The sequence below is a fragment of the Cebus imitator genome, unplaced genomic scaffold (genome assembly GCF_001604975.1).
Source record: "Cebus imitator isolate Cc_AM_T3 unplaced genomic scaffold, Cebus_imitator-1.0 Scaffold289, whole genome shotgun sequence".
Taxonomy (NCBI): Eukaryota; Metazoa; Chordata; class Mammalia; order Primates; family Cebidae; genus Cebus; species Cebus imitator.
The window spans coordinates 1,723,768-1,743,273 of NW_016107604.1; the positions used below are offsets into that span (position 1 = coordinate 1,723,768).

General features: G+C 39.7%; 1 protein-coding gene across 3 annotated transcripts in view; it reads left to right on the forward strand.

Annotated features, from left to right (window-relative positions):
- EFHC2 (EF-hand domain containing 2) overlaps nucleotides 1–19,506 on the forward strand; it is a 193,649-nt gene that overhangs the window by 84,499 nt on the left and 89,644 nt on the right. For 2 of the 3 annotated variants that reach the window (XM_017502055.2, XM_037729057.1), the window contains 5 exons: nucleotides 4,223–4,474; nucleotides 5,748–5,861; nucleotides 6,252–6,390; nucleotides 12,473–12,641; nucleotides 19,247–19,389. In XM_017502055.2, the coding sequence (XP_017357544.1) occupies nucleotides 4,223–4,474; nucleotides 5,748–5,861; nucleotides 6,252–6,390; nucleotides 12,473–12,641; nucleotides 19,247–19,389 (817 nt within the window). The remainder of the gene's footprint in view (nucleotides 1–4,222; nucleotides 4,475–5,747; nucleotides 5,862–6,251; nucleotides 6,391–12,472; nucleotides 12,642–19,246; nucleotides 19,390–19,506) is intronic. The other variant, XM_017502056.2, reaches the window with a different exon arrangement.

A 19,506-nucleotide genomic window follows, 5' to 3' on the forward strand; every position in this document is an offset into this window, starting at 1 on the left:
CTTACGAAGCTTAGTTTGCCTGGATATGAAATTCTGGGTTGAAAATTGTTTTCTTTAAGAATGTTGAATATTGGCCCCCACTCTGTTCTGGCTTGTAGGGTTTCTGCAGAGAGACCTGCTGTGAGTCTCATGGGCTTCCCTTTGTGGGTAACCAGACCTTTTACTCTGGCTGCCCTTAACATTTTTTCTTTCATTTCAACCTTGGTGAATCTGATGATTATGTGTCTTGGGGTTCTTCTCAAGGAGTGTCTTTATGATGTTCTCTGTATTTCCTGAATTTGAATGTTGGCCTCTCTTGCTAGGTTACGGAAGTTCTCCTGGATAATATCCTGAAGACTGTTTTCCAACTTGGTTCTATTCTCCCCATCATTTTCAGGTATACCCATCAAACTTAGGTTTGGTCTTTTCACATAGTCCCATATTTCTTGGAGGCTTTGTTCATTTCTTTTCATTCTTTTTTGTCTAATCTTGTCTTCATGCTTTATTTCATTAAGTCAATCTTCAGTCTCTGTATCCTTTCTTCTGCTTGTTCAATTTGGCTATTGATACTTGTGTATGCTTCACAAAGTTCTTGTGCTGTGTTTTTCAGCTCCATTAGGTTATTTTTGTTTTTCTCTAAAGTAGTTATTCTAGTCAGCAATTCCTCTAACCTTTTTTCAAGGTTTTTAGCTTCCTTGCATTGGGTTAGAACACGCTCCTTTAGCATGGAGTAGTTTGTTATTACCCACCTTCTGAAGCCTGCTTCTGTCAGTTTGTCAGACTCATTCTCTGTCCAGTTTTGTTCCCTTGCTGGTGAGGAATTATGATCCTTTGCAGGAGAACAGGTGTGGTTTTTAGATTTTTCAGCCTTTTTGCATTGTTTGTTCCTCATCTTCATAAATTTATCCACCTTTGGTCTCTGATATTGGTGACCTTTGGATGGGGTTTCCGTGTGGATGTCCTTTTTGTTGATGTTGATGCTATTCCTTTCTGTTAGTTTTCCTTCCAACTGTCAGGCTCCTCTGCTGTAGGTCTGCTGGGGTTTTCTGGAGGTCCACTCCAGAGCCTGTTTGCTTGGGTATCACCAGTGGAGGCTACAGAGTAGCAAAGATTGCTGCCTGTTCCTTCCTCTGGAAGCTTGATCCCAGGGGGCATCTGCCAGATGCCAGCCGGGGCTCTCCTATATGAGGTGTGTGTTGACCCCTGCTGAGAGGCCTCTCTCATTCAGGAGGCACAGAGGTCAGGGACCCACTTGAGCAGTCAGTCTGTGCCTTAGCAGAGCTCAAGGGCTATGCTGGGAGATCCACTGCTCTCCTCAGAGTGGCAGGCAGGTACATTTAAGTCTGCTGAAGCTGTGCCCATAGCTGCCCCTTTCGCCAGGTGCTCTGTCCCAGGGAGATGGAAGTTTTTTACTATAAGTCCCTGCTGCAATTCTTTCAGAGATGCCCTGCCCAGAGAGAAGGAATCTAGAGAGGCAGTCTGGCTACAGCTGCTTTGCCGAGCTTCGGTGGGCTCTGCCCAGTTTGAACTTCCCAGCAGCTTTATTTACATCGTGAGGGGAAAACTGCCACTCATACCTCAGTAATAGTGGACACTTCTCCCCTACCACCAAGCTCCAACATCCCTGGTCGACTTCAGACTGCTGTGCTGGCAGTGAGAATTTCAAGCCAGTGGATCTTAGCTTGCTGGGCTCCATGGGGGTGGGTTCTGCTGAGCTAGACCACTTGGCTCCCTGGCTTCAGCCCCCTTTCCAGGGGAGTAAATGGTTCTGTCTTGCTGGTGTTCCAGACACCACTGGGGTATGAAAAAAAAAACTCCTGCAACTAGCTTAGTGTCTGCCCAAAACAGCCACCCAGTTTTGTGCTTGAAACCAGGGCCCTGGTGGTGTAGGCACCCAAGGGAATCTCCCTCCTTGTCTGTGGGTTGTGAAGACTGTGAGAAAAGTGTAGTATCTGGGCTGGAGTGCACCATTCCTCATGGCAGGGTCCCTCAAGGCTTCCCTTGCCTAGGGGAGGGAGTTTCCTGACCCCTTGCACTTCCCGGGTGAGGTGATGCCCCACCCTGCTACGGCTCACCCTCCATGGGCCGCACCCACTGTCTAACCAGTCCCAGTGAGATGAACCAGGTACCTCAGTTGGAAATTCAAAAATTACCCACCTTCTGCATTGATCTCGCTGGGAGCTGCAGACCAGAGCTGTTCCTATTCGGCCATCTTGCCAGCCACCCCCAGAAAAAGATCTTTTATGCCAGGAATTGAGAATAAATACCAAGAACAGCTAAGAAATGTTTTAAATAATTTCCTTTCAGAGTGGGAACATCATTTTAGCATTTATTCCCTGAGGGAGAAAATTCTTCAATATAGAAGTCTTTGGGAAATTAGGAGTTTAATAAGAGGCTTCTATATTGACTTTCATACATTTACTTCTGCAGTGTTTGCTGCCTTTAACTGTAAAGTTAAAATTAAACAATTTAACTTAGACTGAAAAGAATCCCAATGGTATGTTATCAATAATGCTTTTCTTAGAGGCCTCATAATGCCAAAGAAACATATTTCAATCCATTGAAATAGTGGTCCCATAATTTCATTTAAATATCAGGGATAAGATTGAAGAGCCTTTGGAAAACCATCGTGTCTTTCTGCTGTCTTGGGTTAAAAGTGCACCTAGACTGCCCTTGACAGCTAGAAAATTTCTAGAATTTACAAAAAGATTGTATAACCTGATTTGCAACATCATCTCCCTTGTCAGTGAGCACTTCCTTATATAACAAACAGTCCTATTTGGCTACATCAGACAGAATAGGGGCAGTTTTATTCCAAGACAAGGCCACAAACATGCAAATAGAGGGAAGAGTTGCATCAAGAAGACTGTGAACCTAGTGGTTCCTGGGCCAGAGGACAGCCGAGGCAGAGGCTCTGCAAACCTTAAGTTCTCCATTTGCTGTGCTTCTGTTTCTCCAGAGCATTCTTATCTTTGACACCTAAAGCTTGTTGAGCTAAAATAAAACAATGAATGTATTTCTTCCCTTTTACCTTCACAAAAATCTGTGAATGAGTGACAATTACGTACTTGTGAATTTCTCAGTGAAAAGACAAATTATGTTTTTGGTTGACATATAATTAACATAGAATCAAATGTATAAATCTTAAGTGTGTACGTCAAGTTTGTAAAATGTGTGCAATTGAGTAACCCACACAAAAATCAAGACGTCGAATATTTTTATCACCTCAGAAAGTTCTTTTGTCCCCCTTTCTGGTCAAATTCCCTACCCAGAGGCAGTTAGTGTTCTGATTTCTGTCACCGTAGATTAGTTTTATCTGTTCTTAAATATAAATTTTAAATCTTTGAGAAAAGTCAGTTTTTAAAAATATTAAAGAGGTATAGTTTTTAAAGTTTTTAAACTTTTCTTTTTTTTGAGACAGAGTCTCACTCTGTCACCCAGGCTGGAGTGTAGTGGTGCCATCTCAGCTCACTGCAACCTCTATCTCCCAGGTTCAATCTATCCTCCTGCCTCAGCCTCCTGAGTAGCTGGGATTACTGGTGCCTACCACCACACCTGGCTAGATTTTTTTTGTGTGTGTATTTTTAATAGAGACAGCCAGGCTGGTCTTGAACTTCTGGCCTCAAGTGATCCACCCGCCTTGGTCTCCGAAAGTGCTGAGATTACAGGTGTAATCCACTGTGCCTGGCCAGAAGTATAGTTTAGTGTATTAAAATAATATTTAGTAAGAAAAACTTCCTCATGCTTGTCTCTGTTCTTAAGATTAAAACTGATTATAGATGCATATGTATGTATGTCATAGTTGAAATTTAAAAATATATCACAGAATAGTCTATAGAGAATATATACCCCCCACCCCCCCTTTTTTTTTAGACAGGGCCATGTTGTGTCATCCAGGCTGGAGTGCAGTGGTGTGAACATGGCTCACTGCAGCCTTGACCTCCTGGGCTGAAGCAGTCCTCCCATCTTAGCCTCCCGAGTAGCTGGGACAACAGGTGTGTGGCACCACACCTGGCTAATTTTTTTTTAAGAGTTGTGTTTTTGCCATGTTTCCCAGGCTCGTCTTGAACTCCTGAACTCAAGCAATCCTCCTACCTTGGCCTCCCAAAATTCTGGGATTACAGGCATGAGCCACTGTGCCTGGCCAAAAATATATCTTTATATATTTGTCACTTGATTGTGTGTATCCTAGAAGTGATTATGCAAAACTTGCAACTATTACTGATATTTTCTCCATTTGCAGATTCTAGAACGTGTAGAGCCCCTACGTCCCTACGAATCCTTTGACACCCGGAAACAGTTCCTCCAGTATCATGGCAAGGTTTTGCGTTTCTTCTGCCTGTGGGATGACTCAGTCTCAATGCTTGGAGACCGTCGAGAACTCATCCTGCATTACTACTTGTGTGATGATACTATTGAAATCAAAGAACTGCTTCCAGACAACTCAGGCCGAGATCCTATGAAAATGTTCCTCCGGAGGAGTAAGCTACCCAAGGTGAGCAGTGGACATAACTGCTTTCTGAATTTGCTTGTGGAACAAAAGACTAGAGTCACTGTTGGGAATGTTGTGTGTTAAGAGTATGGGATGATAGTAACCGTGCACTAGTGCAGGTATTCAGGAAACTTTCATTTTGTGAAAGTAATACAGAGAATATGATAAATTAGCGTTGGAACATTGAAGTTAAGGGAAGTAAAGGAAAAAAAGTCAAATGTAAGAAAAAGTACATCATCATCATTGAGTTCACAAAGAGTTTTATGAAAATAAATGACCCCTTGGTAAAAGAATTGCTTGTGGCTTTGGATGGGGCACTAGGGTATGATCTCTGCAGACTACTGAGGAGAACCCATGGTTTGGTCTGGGTTGTGAATACAAACACACACTATACACGTGCACCCACATGTGCGTGTACACATGCACTCACAAACATACACATGCAACTTTACAAACCTAAGCATCTCTTCTGAGTGTAGCAACTAGTCACCAATTAGCCACTAGCTAGTGGCAGTGATGACTTTTGGATTTTATTTGATATTAAAAAGAGTTGTCAGACTGATTTCTACAAATATTTACAGCCATATGAGAGCTTATGTAACTTGGATGCAGCAGAAACAGGCAAGACCTGGATTAGAATTCTGAGTCTGCCCTTTAATAGCTGTGCTACCTTGGGCAAATCACTTAACCTCTCTGAGCTTATTTCCCCATCTTTAAAATGTGATAATATAACACGCACAAAAAAATACCACCTATGGACCTGTAAACACGTATAAAGACACTTAAAAACATAAAGGTTTTTTCAAAAGCTCTATGTTATAATTTCTTTCTTATTTGGATAAAGTATCTTTTAATTGAATTCTTAGTGCTCATGAAAAGGTTACCATAACACTAATTTCTAAGGCAAATAACTGCTGTCCATTCAGTCCTCACAGAAGGTTTAACCAGATTCTCTGAGCCCACTGCCAGAAGCCCTACGGTGTTGCTTGGAGGCAGGAGAGGCACAATTTGTCCCAGAGGGAGCTCTGGGATACGCATAGCAGGCGACCAGGAGGTGCCAGAGAAACCTGTTTTTAGAATGGCTTTGAAAAATAAGCTAAATATAAAATAATAATGACATACCTAACATTTACAACGTGCCAATATCAGTTACTTCATTTTATTCATTCATTCAACAAATATTCTTTGAGTGCCACCTGTATGCCAGCCCTGGGGTTATAGTAAGAAAGGGAATGGATGAAGTCCTACCACATGTTGTTTTGATTTTGTCTTCCAGTATGGCCACACCAGAGTCTATCAACCAGGCCAGATAACAGATCGAACAGTTCTCAATTTGTATGGTGACTTAAAAAGGAACCAAGAGGATGGCTACCTGTTGGATAAATATAAGGGAAGGAACCTCACATTTCATTACCTGTTTCTAGTGTGACTTCCCTGGAACCTGAACAGTGGGGCGAGTTACATACTCTTCTCTTATGAGATTGTGAACGAAATGGATGAATACATAAAATGTATGCCTTGTACTGGTATTTTTTAATAATAAACATGTTGCAATGTATATATAAATATATGCATTGCGTTGCAGTTTGTAAGTATAATACTGCAGTGCTAAAATAACACTTTAGAATATGAACATCAACTGGTTACTTTTTTATTTGATTTTTAAAATTTAGTTATAAAAGACTGAAAAATTTTTTCATTTCCTTTTTTCTCTGGGAAGGGATGTCTGGTTCTTTGGAGGGTCCATGGTGCCAATGCTATGTTCCTTTGTTTTTATTAGCTAGGAAAAGTAGACCAAGAGTTTTACAAAGATTGTGACCTGTCCCTAGGAGTCACCATCAATGTGTGGGGAAGAAAAGTGCTCCTTTATGACTGTGATGAATTTACGAAGTCTTATTATAAGTCTAAATATGGAATTGGTAAGTGATACATATGTCAATTAAATATCTTTTAAGAATTAAACTCTTTGTTCCTTAGCTAAGATTTCACTTTGGAGTCTCAAATGCTAGGCTCATAATAGCTACCATTTATTGTACATTTGGTATCTTCCAGGCATTTGTTGTCTTGCATATTCCTAATGATTCTCTATGGGTAGATTTACTATCCCCATTTTATAGGTGAAAAAACCTGAGGCTTAAAGGCAGCTCATTTTTCCAACATTATGCAGTGAGCAAAGAGTGAGCCAAGATTTGTATTTGTCTGCTGATGCCAGGGACTTCCATTTTCCCTTATGGTCCTCTGCCCCACTCCAATATGGAGTAAATGTTTTGGTTGGCAATCAAAATGGAAATCTGAATGCATTTCTTTTCACTTAATTCTTCTTACCACAATGGATATACCTAATTGAGTTATCGAAGCAATTCTCTTCTGCTAGTTTGCTCTACCTTTCTTGGTGAGGCTCAGCCAGGTTTCAAACTTCTCTCTTCTTAGCTATTAACTCCATTCCAATCAGGTTAGTTCAGTTCAGAATGAAAATGAGTGATTTATTAAGCACCTACTATGTGTAGGTTATTGCAGTAGACTTAGGAGATACAGAGTTTATAACAGGTTTCTAGGCTGGAAGGGGAAGTGAGACCTGTGGCGTGTGACACCGAGTTACGTGTGTCTTGGAAACTGGTGGAGGATATGACGTGAAACCTAAAACATAAACCCTCATTTGTTAAACTCCCCTCTACCTGAGGCTGCAGGTACCTGCTGCTGCTAGGAATCGATGGGACTTGCTGACCTCCCAGATTGGGACTTGGAGTTGGGATAGGGAGTACTTAGTCCCGTACTTCTCTCTGAACCTTGGAGTATTCATAGGAACACACTTCCCTGAGGGGTGAGATGGAAGCCAAGCGCAGCCACAGCTTCTTAAAAGACAAGGTGCTTTGTCTCTAGAATGAGATGAAGCCATGTTATGTGTCTTGTTGTCCCCATTGTGTAGTATTCCTGGAATTCTGGGAATCTTCATATTGTGGGAGAAGGCACATCAAGTGCACAAAGGGGTTAGAATAAAAAAGGCTTTCAGTTTTACTCTTAGGTTCACCAAGGGAATTTGTTGCACTGCATCTGCAGGCCAGATGAGTCAAAATGTATGGGCCCTACTGGGGCCAAATTGGTGGCCTCTTTTTATTTTATTTTCTAAAATTAGTCCCCCTCAGTGGACACAGTTGGGCATATTTGCTTTGGGGACTGTGGACAAGAAGCAGCCAGGAATGTGCAGGTGGCAGCTGCTATAGAGAATCTGCTGCTGGCCCTTAGACTATGGGAAAAGAATTTGGCCTTTAATAAATGTAGACGCCTGTTTGGAATCCATAAGTCTTTAGTGTAGAATAAAAATGTAAATGTATATATCAAGGTGAGTCACCGAAAACCATAACTTACACCTGATGATTACCTTAATATAAAGGATGTGGTAAATGTTCCAAAGCATTGTATGATTCATTAGTCCATCTTTTGGTTGATGTTTGTCTGTCAGCTTGGTTTTGAGAATATGAAAGTGGCATTTGGGAAAATGAATGTCGTACTGCTGAGACTTAGTATGTTGTTAGGATCTTAGCAGCTTCTCTAGAAAATTTTCTGATGCAGTGTGAATTCCCTGGTGTGCTCCAAATCGAGCCATCCTGGGTAAATGTATCCGCTTCAAATGTCCTATGGTCCATTTCAGTCGAGTCCTTGTGCTTAATTTCTTTCTGTTTACTTCTTTTGTTTACTCTGTGGAATAATTGTATGATGTAAAAAAAAGTAGTCTGTGCCTTTAAAGCTAATATAACATGAGCATTATGCATTTAAACAGAAAATTATGCAAATGCAAAATTATGATGCATTTCATAGTCACACTGACTTTTTATATTTCTCATAACATATGTTAAAATATCCCGTTTAACAGACACTATTATTACACAACATTTCTTGAGTTACAACAGTGCACTTAATGTAAGTAAAGACTAGAAATTATATGTATGATGAGGTGGAAGGGGGAATGAATCAGTATTCTCCTATAATCTTTGCATTTGCTTTTCCTGATTTTTTGGTAAGATTAGATTAATATACTTAATGTTACTTAGAGTTATTTCTGCCATTTTAATTTTATTTATAGTTCATCTGGTCCTAGCAATTTGTTTAACTGACCAAATTACATGCATTATGTTTTGGTATCCTTAAAACCCAAACCAGGACAAAGTCCCATCAATCACTGTGGTTCTGTTAATAATCGTGGTCGTATTTCCTCCCTTGTCAATAATTGTGGTCAGTAGAAAACCTGGGTGTCTCCACCGCGCAGCACGCAGGAAAGACCTGACGAGTGCCAGCCACACAGCTAGGGGCCTTAGCAGAAAGTCGGGGGAGATTTCTAACACAGTATGCAGCCTTGCTGCTTTAGTACCTTCTCCTGCGTAAAGACACCCCAACCTATTTTGGGAGAGAAAAAATGTCAGACAAAGAGAAGAAGTTGGCTATGGTCCCAAGAAAGGTACGCAGATAAACTTTCTATTTATGTAGAAGTGGAGGGCTTGCTAGAATTTGAAGAGACATTTGAGCTCCTGTGTAAAACTCAATCTCTTAATATGATTCCTTCATACGTTTAAGGATTCTAAGGAGAAGGTGATTCCATGGATTTCTTCTCTATAATAGTGCAGTGTGACCCCCTCCATCAGGCAGTTTTGCCATCCTGCTGGCCCTGGCCTGCCTGCCGGGCTGTAGCATGTCACTCCCTCATTATTTTATGTGAATGAACACAGACTGGCAGATGGAGGTCTGTTGATCTTCCCTATAGCATGAAGGTTGAAAAAGGCTCTAGGGGCTCCAGCAGGTGTTTCTTTCACTAAAAGGACAGGGATCAAATGTAAACTGTTCTTATATAGGAATTTCTGCCTTAGGTTATTATTTGTCTATCAATGGACTTTCTTATCATTTTTTCGTAGTGACTGGAACAATGAAACTAGTAACAAGACTGTTCATTCTTGTTGCTTTTGAACACTTATTAGGCTATACTTAGATTGAACAAAAATCTTAAAGCATCTTTAATTTTGTGGAGTCATTTCTGGCCATCTCTGAACTTCTAGTGTTAAGAACAGCAGGACATTTAAGATGAGTGTTTAATGATTATTTGACTGAATTGGACACTTAAAATTACACCAATAGGATAGAATTGGCTTCCGGTCTCATCACATGGCCTTGATGGACCTAACAATTTTGTTTCTTTTGCTTCCCCTATAAAACGAAGATGGTTGAAATGGGAGGATTCTTAAAGATTTTATAGCTCTAACATGATGTGATTCACGAAATTAGGTTTCATTGAAATCATTTGACATGGGTATTGAATACAAACAGAAGTGGATTTACCTTGAAGCTACTGAAGCATAATTTTTAGAGGTCTTCCTTTCCAGGGGCCCCAATCCAAGGCCCTGGCCTAAGTTGTTCTTAGTAATTTGACATTCTTTGTCTAGGAGAGCTTCGCCCAAATTATTTAAGCTTCCAGCCTTCCAAAACCTGTATTCATCTCTAGGTTACTAGAATATAAGTGATGAACTTTGAGGTAATTGAAGGCTTTTCCAAATAGTCTTTCCCACTGAGATGGTGAATAGAAAATCACCATGAAGAAGCGTTAAGACACCTTTTTAATATATACCATCTCTCTGCCAATTTGTTGAAATCTAGTCAACCATGGATGGGCATTCGAAATATATATATATATATATATATATATATATATATACACACACACACACACACACACACACACACACGTGTGTATATGTATATATACATAGACAAGTCACTTGGAATTAGAGGAATCAGATAATTGAAAGACATATATGTCTCAGGATCTAGCAGAATGCCAACTTAAGACATTTGGGAAGATGCTTTATACAAAAATGTATACTTTTTCATTTATTCAATGAGTATTTTTAACACCTAAAACATGCAGGATACTGGGATGATGGAAAACCAAAGTGAGGAAACTTGTCATTCAGCTGTGAGTCCAGAGCTTTGTGAATGTATGCAAATTACCCAGAGAAATGGGATTTAAAGTTGGATCTTGAGCCAGAGTTTCCAAAAAGATGTATGTGGTGGTATAAAAGTAAGGCATGATGAAGTGGAAAAGTTCTAAGCTTTTATACACTAGATGGCACTGTGGGTGCAGAGGAAAGCTCTAAATTGGTTCTTTTGTTACTTAAATCTGTTGCAAAAATTATGTGGTTGAGAAAACAACAGTGTGTTATAAGCCCTGTAATTTTAGGGGGAAGCGTAGAATGCAGTCCTAATTACTTTGAGATTCAATATGTGCCCTCTTTTGGGTTAGACTGCTTAGACTGATATATAGAGTTGTATGTATATGTCTCCTGTTGTAAGAAACTGCTCAGGCCCTGATTTTTTAATAATCACATAGAACTCTCCTGCCATGGCTATGGTGCTCTTCCTGAAATGAAAGACCAAACAGTGGTGCATTAGGTGTACTGATTAGCAATGATAGGGTCTACTGCAGTTCTGCCCAGTTCCAAGATTTGAACTCTCCCCTTTATTCCCAAGACTTTTCTTTAATCACCACAAAAATAGCAATAGTTGAAGCTCACAAGTCACTTGTGTACTGGCAGACTGGCTCCCCTCTTTCACTGAGTCACCTTTATAAACAAGTCTGCTGTGAGCAGTTTCTGTTAGGATGGAACAGTACTCTTTTGGGGATTGTGTTTGGGGGAATTTCACACAAAGGCTGCTAGGAAGTCTAAGGGAATATGAAAGCTGAAAATGTTTTCAACAAGAGTTAGAAATGGCCTCAAGCCCTTAGCCTTTTGATCATCAGTTAAAAAACAAAACAAAACAAAAACAAAAAACCACCTTAATACTAACAGTTAGATTGTCTTGGATGAAAAATTGGTCTATATTTTCTCTTCTGGAGGTGTGCACTGAAATTTGTCCTTTTCATCTTTGAGAACTTTGACAGTGAAAAAGGAAATATTTGCTTATGTAGAACTCCTTTCATTGGTGATTGAAAACACCTATGTCATACTGAAGCTTGGGGAAGAAGTAGGAAATTGACTCTGTGGGAGTTTGTTTTGTCTTAGGAAAGATTTGGCATCTTCTTTGCCATCTTGTTTACCCCCACAGTGACTTGGGTAGATCAGGTCAATATGTTCTTTGCTCTGGAGAGCACAGTTGCTTCTCAGAGATTGTACAGCCTCGCAAATGAGCACGTGGAAGCTCCTAGGCTATTACAAATATGTTACCAGCTCTCTCTCCGCCTCTCTTTCCTCACAGATGATAAGTATATAAATAAAATCAACAGTATTTACCACATACCACTCCCTTGGAGAGAGTAGGCAGTTGGCTATTTTAAAAGTTTTTTCTCTTTCTGTTTTGTTTGTTTGCTTCATTGCATTTCAGTGCAATTGTAGTCTTTCCTTATGCAGTAACAAAAGCTACCTGGGGCAGTGGCTGGTGAGAGGAAAGTTTTGTTTTTGAACTACATAGGGAAGTGTTATGACCTGGAGTCGATTTGGAGGCAAGGGAGGGTACTCAAATAGAAGGTGCAGTAGGAGGAGTTGGTAGATGGGGAAGGATAAAGGTGAATAGTTAGGAGTCAGTCCTGTTTGGGAAAAGAATTGTATTAGTGAGTGTTGACTGAGATAGGAGAGGGCTAAATTACAAGTTAAAATATGGAGTGAGTGACATAACCTTTCAAGTTTGAATTTTCATATTATTGGAAAAAATCAGAGGAGAACAAAAATATTCAGAAATGGGAATGTGATTACAAAATATAAATGTGTACTTATTTGACATAGATTCTTTTTTTTTTTTCAACTTTTGAACCAATGGTGATTATTAAGTGAGTTCCATGGTTTTTGTAAACATGATTGAAACCTACTCTCACAGGATTTTGCTGTGTTTTGTTTGAAAGAGTTTAAAATAGTCTACAAAGATCTCCATGTTCATCTTGAAAACATAACAATCCTTTCAAAACAGCCATAATCAGGGCAAAAAAAAAATATTGATGTTTTGTTTGCCTTTGTTTTGTTATAGAGAACTTTACCTCAGTTTCATGCAAGCCTCCTTCTCCTCCTCCAAAAATAGAAAGGAAATTTCCACCTTATAATGGCTTTGGTTCTGAAGAGGATTCTCTCCGTAACTGCATAGGCCTCAAGCCCACACCTCATCGGAAGAACTTCAAGCAGTTTATGGAAAAAGACAGGTGCTTAAGGGAACCATGATTTTAGTCTGATCTTTCCCAAATGTGTTTGGAGTTTATAACATAGTTCTCATGACGAAACAGATGTCATGTAGCTCATCTAATTGCAAGTCCAGGGAGACATTATTATAGGCTTTTAATGAGGTTGATTAACATGCACGTATTAACAGGTTCTTACTTGAGTGCTTATTTTAATAAGTATCATAAGTATCATCTGGAGGCCCCTAAAGTAATATTATCTCCAATCCATGTTGCCTTTCCATATCTATCTATATCTCTGTCTCTTGAAGATGGCAAAGATGTAGAGTAGGAGTTAGCAAGGTTTTTCTCAAAGGGTCAGATAGGAAATATTTTTGGCTTTGTGGGCCATACGGTGTCTGTCACAACCACTCAGATCTGCCTTTGTAGCGTGAAAGCAACCACAGACAGAATGTAAACGAATGTGTGACTGTGTTCCCATAAGACGTTTTTTTATGGCCACTGACATTCAAGTTTCATATCATTTTTATGTATCACAAGATATTATTCCTATTTTGATTTTTTTTAACCATTTCAAAATGTGAAAACCATTCTTATCTCAAAAGTCATATAAAAACAGGTGGCCTGCTGGATTTGGCCCACTGACTGTGGTTTGCCAACCCCTGCTATAGAGATTTCCAGGATTTATACGTGTTTTTAAAAATGTTATTTGGTGATTAATGTTGTTGTTTTCACTTGAGAGGTTGGTTGAGTTCAGTAACCATAGATTTCTCACTTGGCTGAGTATAATTTTAAATGATGGACTTTCAGAAGTATTCCTAATAGACATGGAGAAAAACCTGCCCATGAATCATGCATATAGAATGTAGACACTGCCCTTGGCTACTTTTTGCTTGGGCAGGGAGAGCAGACACTGGAGAAAGAAGTCAGGGGAAAAGTGGTGGGGAAAGATTGTAGATACTTGAATAGGATGTGGGCTGAGGGTTGCAGTCCTGTGTGACGGAAATGAGGGATCAGGAGATCCTGGGGAGAAACAGTGATAAAGGGAACATGTGGTAAGACTAGGAGAAGGAGAAGAAAAAGACATCCTGAATTTCATACAATTGATTGGGGTCAGGGGCTGTTGTAGAACATTTGAAGCAGAGAGAACAATAGTTGTGTTACATCTGTAAAAGTGGTAAAAATTGATAAAGAATTGTACGGAATGTTAGTCTGCCTTTGCTATGACATGATATCCTTTGTCTTTCTAGAAATAATCTTTTTTTTTTTAAAGGACTTTAGGGTTCCATTTTTAAGTTTTAGATTTGGTGCTTCTCAGGAATGGTCCCTGTAAGTTTTAGAAATGCTAATTCTTGTGCCTCCCCCCCACCCCCCGCCCCCTTACCGACTGCGACAGAAGCTCTGGGGAAGGGGCCCAACAGTCTGTGTTTTCTCAAGCCTTCCAGGGGATTCTGAGTCACACCAGTGTTTGAGAACCACTGATTTCTAGCACATAAGAGGGTCGCCAACTTATACTCTGTCCTCCCTTATTGAGAACAGTGTTTAGGTGAGGTTCCAGGGTAGGACTCTTGATGGCTAACTGCTGTTTTTAAGGACAGCCACCCGAAGGAGGTGGGCAGGAAGAATGTCCCTATTGTAAAAGGAAAGGGAATTTTTCTTATAAGTAAACAAGATGAAATATTATCCAGGGTGTTGCTTCTGGAACCCAGGGGAAAACCATTCTTTGTGAGTAGTTGACTTAGTCCCTCACTCTGTCTACACTGTGTAAACTTGCCCACAGAACACTGACTCTAGATGGTATTCCATGTTCCTGTCATGTTGTCATGGCTGGAGGATGGTGGTATAGGCACAAATGTCTCTCGTTTTGTTCTTTCTGTCCACTGCTCGATCTGTGCCAGGAATACACTTTCCTCAAGCTCCTCTCACACAGGGACTGTGTTTCCATAGTAACTAGCACATTCAGCTAGAGACTTATACATGAGTTTGAATAACCCAAGGTTTTAAAACTGTAAGAACATAAAGAAGATGATTTCACAAAGCATACAAAAAATAATAGGTTTTTAAAAAATACAAGTAAACTGTGAATTCAGACATGAAATTGTACATGACATGTTGATTATATATATTGCTATTAAGATGTACTTGGTGCTATTGTTGTTGTGAGGTTAATGCTGATATATGAATCATTGGAGGGAATAGTTTCAGATTAAAGCATATGAGCTTTGATGGATATAAAGATCTTTATTGTCTGGGTAGATATCACTGTGGTAGCCTGTTGGTTAGATTGTCTAGTCTGAGGAGGGAGAACCAGGATAATATTTTTCTTGCTGCACCAGGCTGAATTACTCTGTTCTTTGTGTGCCCACAGTACTCTGTTGATTATATCTCTAATAATCCAGTTATAATATTTAATCTAATTTAATCCCAAACCTTGGAATATAGATAATATTATCGCACCCATTTCTCACATGAGGAAACTGAGGCTCAGAGAGGCCATACAACTTCCTCAAGGTCACACAGATAATTTTTAGTTGAACTAGGAATTGAACCCAGGGAAATCTGACTTCTGGAACTCACCTGTCTTTCAACAGAACCTGTACATATCACAGTGCATGTTAATGACTTGTTTATGTAATTTGTGGGCTCCTCTGAGACCAAGGGCTCCTTGAGGGCAGGGGCCAGCTTTATGGCTTCTGTAAGAGTTAGTGCTGGCTATACATTTTGGAGTCAATAGTTTGTCTAAGAAGAGAAGGAATGGATAAGTGAGCAAATAGAATATTCACTCATCCAGTTCTTAATCATGGATAGAAGAGACAGATGACTTCTCACCAGGAGGGTTATTATCCCAGACTTGTGCCAGTCATAATCATATAGCATCCAAAACCTCGTGGTTTAATCTTCATCTCTGTCTTGTTACAGATATTGTCCATCTGCTGTCCCCACCAGTCATTTTTCCCTTTTTTAAAAATGTTTCCCCATTAATAAAAATAAGTCTTCAGGTGTCTTTCAACCATAAAACTCTATAGCTCTATATCTACTTGAGGTTTTTAGTAGGTGTAGAGCCCTGGATGAGCCATAAATGAATGAACAACTATTTCTTGAGTCCCTGCTGTCTGTCAAGCAGTGTTCTGGGTGTTTGGGATGCATCAGTGAACAAAACAGACACCAAGGCCTGCCATCATGGAACTTATATTCTAGTTGTGGGAGATGGACCATCAGTGATGAAGATAATACATAAGTAAATTATGAAGTATTTACAAGATGTTAAGTATCATGAAAAAAATAAAGAAGGTATTAAGTTGCTGTGAAAAGAGTAAAGGCAGATTGGGAGTGTGGGGCTGAGAAACATTCCTCGTTGCCGTTTTAAATAGTGTGGTTGTGATGGACTTTACTGAGGAAAGGAAACATGCTTCAGGTGAAAGGAACAGTTGGTGTAAAGGCCCTGAGCAAGAAGTGTGCTTGGGATGTGCAAGAAACATCCAGGAGGCCGACATGGATGGAGTTGATGAGTAAACAGCAGAGCACATGGAGAGAAGATGCAGGGCTTTACAGACTGTTTTAAGGTACTTTTGACTTGGAGTGATAAGGGAGCCATTGGGAAATTTGAGCAGAGAAGTGACTTGAGCTGATTTTCTTCTTAAAAAGAATCATTCCAGTATAGTGTTGACAGTAGACTATAGATGGCAATGGTGGAAGTTAAGACCAGGTAAGAAGGTACTGCAGTAGTCCAAGAGAAAAGTTATGGTGGCTCAGATCTGGGTGAGTGCAGTGGAAGTGATGACACTTAATAGTGGATCCTGAAAATATTTTGAGGTTAGGGCCAGTCGGATTCCCTGACAAATTGGATATGAAGTATGAAAGAAGCAAGGAGTTAAGATGACTCTCAAAATTTTGGCCTGAGCAACTGGAAAGGTGGAGTTGCCATCCACTGAGATGAGAAAGATTATAGATAGGGTAGGTTTAGGGATAAGAGTAGAAGTTCAGTTTTAGAACCAGTAAAGTTTGGGATGTCTATTAGATAATCAAGTGATGATACCAAGTAGGCAGTTGGATATATTTGTGAATCTGCAGTTCAGAAGATAGGTGAACGTGGATCCATCAGCATGTAGATGGTATTTAAATCCATGATACCAAATTGTATTAAAGCCTTGACATTGGATGAGATCACCAAGGGAGTGAATATACATAGAGTGGAGCGTGACCAAGGAATAAACTCTGGAACATCCCCAATCAGGAGCTGGGGAAAAAAAGGAGGAACCAGCAAAGGAGACTAAAAAGGAGCAAACAAGAAGGTAGGAGCAAAACCAAGAGAATGCTGGGTCCTGGAAGCCAAGTGAGGCAAGAATATCACCCAAGGAACCATCATTTGTGCCAGTTGCTGCTGATTGGTTAAGTGAGATGGGTGCAAAAAATTAAGCATTGAAATTGGCATTGTGGCGATCATTGTTGACCTCTACAAGAGCAAACCTAATGGAAGTAGGTTCCAGAGAAAATGGGAGAAGAATTTGAGGCAATGATTGTAGATAACTCTGGGCTGTATATAGAAAAAGTTAAGACATGGCTCCTGGACCTAGGAATTTATAATTTGTTTGGGGGCAATGGGAATAAACACATTTTAAAAACAACCATCCAGAGTACACGTCTATATAGTGCTAAATTCGATGTGACATTACAATTGATGCAGGAGGTGTAAGTAGGTGGTCAGCTGGAGTATTGTGATAAAAAAGAATATTCTGAGAAGTTTGAGAAGTAGCTATTAGGGAAACATCTGAAGACACTTGCAGAGCTTCTCAAAGTATGCCCAGGGGACCACCTTATCAGAATCTTCTGGGGTTCTTCTTAATTATGCAGGTTTCTGGAAATGTGAGCTAACTACCGAATCCCCCTGTATCTTTGGGGATAGGACTCTGGATTCTGCATATTTAACAAGCTCCCCAGGTGACTTTTATATACAATAGACTTTGTGAACTGCTAGTCTAAAGATTTTATTGCGTAGCTTATATTCTTGATTAATGAGATCTCCAGAACCCTAGATGTAGGTGAAAAAAAGGCATGTTGAATGTGTGAAAAACCCACGCTTAACATATACACTTATAAATTGACGTAGGTTATAAGAAGTTAAATTTACAGTAATATTTCTTTGCCTGAAGTTAGACCTTCCTTAGTTGTTGCAGTGATATTTTGGCTATCTGAAAAGTTACAGTTTTGTGTGTGTGAGACGGGGGCTATCAAATCTCTTTGTTACTTATAAATCCAATTATGTACCAGAGAAGATGGTTGGCAAGGCATAGCTTCCTCCCACACTATATGAGGTCTGTCTGAAGCCAGGGAACTACATGTCGAGAAAACAGAGCCATGGAGACCTGGCGGTTTTGCTCAGGCTGTTCTGAGGCGAGTCTTCCAAACTGCTGCACACTGTCTCACATCGGTCCTCAAGCCTAGGAATCTTGGTGCCATCCTTTTTCAGCTCTGATTCTTGTCCAGTCTGAGAAAGGGGCAGAGAAAAGCACTTTTTGCCTCTGCAAATCAGAAATACTTGGTTTATTTTTTAATCACTGTGAACACAAGGAAAGAATGATTTTCAGCATAGGAGACCCTGCAAAGGAAGACTTTTCTGCTTAGAGTTGTGACAGAGGACATGGTTTATTCTCCTGTGTACTTCCTTGGGGTAATGATTTTAATTATCAAAGACCTCTCCAAGGGTTTATTGTTTGTTACAAAGTCCACCTTTCACTAGCTGATATCTGCAGACATGCTTCTGCTAACAGATTATAAATCAATTTCTTCAGTGACCAGGCAATCAACTTTGGTAACTTTTAATTCTATAATTTCATCCTATCTTTAGCCTAGTAGACTATTCTATTAATGCATAGAATTCTGAATGCAAATACCAATAGTACAGATATCATAACAATTTTCCATGAACATTTATTAAATACTTATAATGTAAAAAGTGTTATATTAGATCATAGTTAATAAGGCAGTCTTTGGCCTTGGAAAACAGACTTGTAATGGCTTACAATACGAGTGATAAACATTATTAAAAAAAAAAAAAAGGTGGGTCTGTCATAGGTGTTATAGCATTTGAAAAGGAAAAGTTAATTTTTCTCTTGAAGGAAGTTGGGGGGATGCTGGGGAGCTGGAGGAGTGAGTCACAGAGGAGAGGCTGTGGGCTGGAAGACAGAAAAGTAGAAGGGCATGAGACAGTGAGTGGTGAATGGGAGTGATGGCCCCAGATATTGGCAGAGCCCAGGATTGCCCAGGCAGCAGGGCTAGGTGCTTGCTCTTCTTTCCAACATGATTATTGTGATTGGTGACTAGCTTCGTCATTGGAGAGCAACCAGTTCGTGCAGCTGGTTTGAGCAGTGTGTTTATAAGGTTTGTTTTAGGTTCATTTTCCCAATGTATTACCCAGAACACGTAAAGAATCAGAGATATTTTAATATACTGAGACAGTTCCTCTGCATTTAGATTTAGAACCTTAATTAGAAAATGGTTGAATTCTTTCACTTTGGACAGTTTATGCCTACTATATTAAAGCCACATTATATCTTTTGCAGACTTTTAAAAACATAATACGTGGAAGATTTCCTGTATAACTCTGTAACTCTCATTTCTCTTCCATTTAGGTATGGCTCAGAAAGCAATATACTCCGGTTTTTTGCAAAACTAGACACAGAAAAATACACTGACTTGGACAGGATATTTGTTATTTCATATTATCTCGCTGATGGCACCATTTCAGTGTTCGAACCTATAGAGAATAATTCAGGTAAGAGATATAGTTCTCATAGTATTTTCTTGAGAACATTTAAGTGTCTTCATGTTGAAAATTAGGGAACATGATCTGATTTTGTAGCCTAGATTATGTACAATAGAGGCGTAAAAA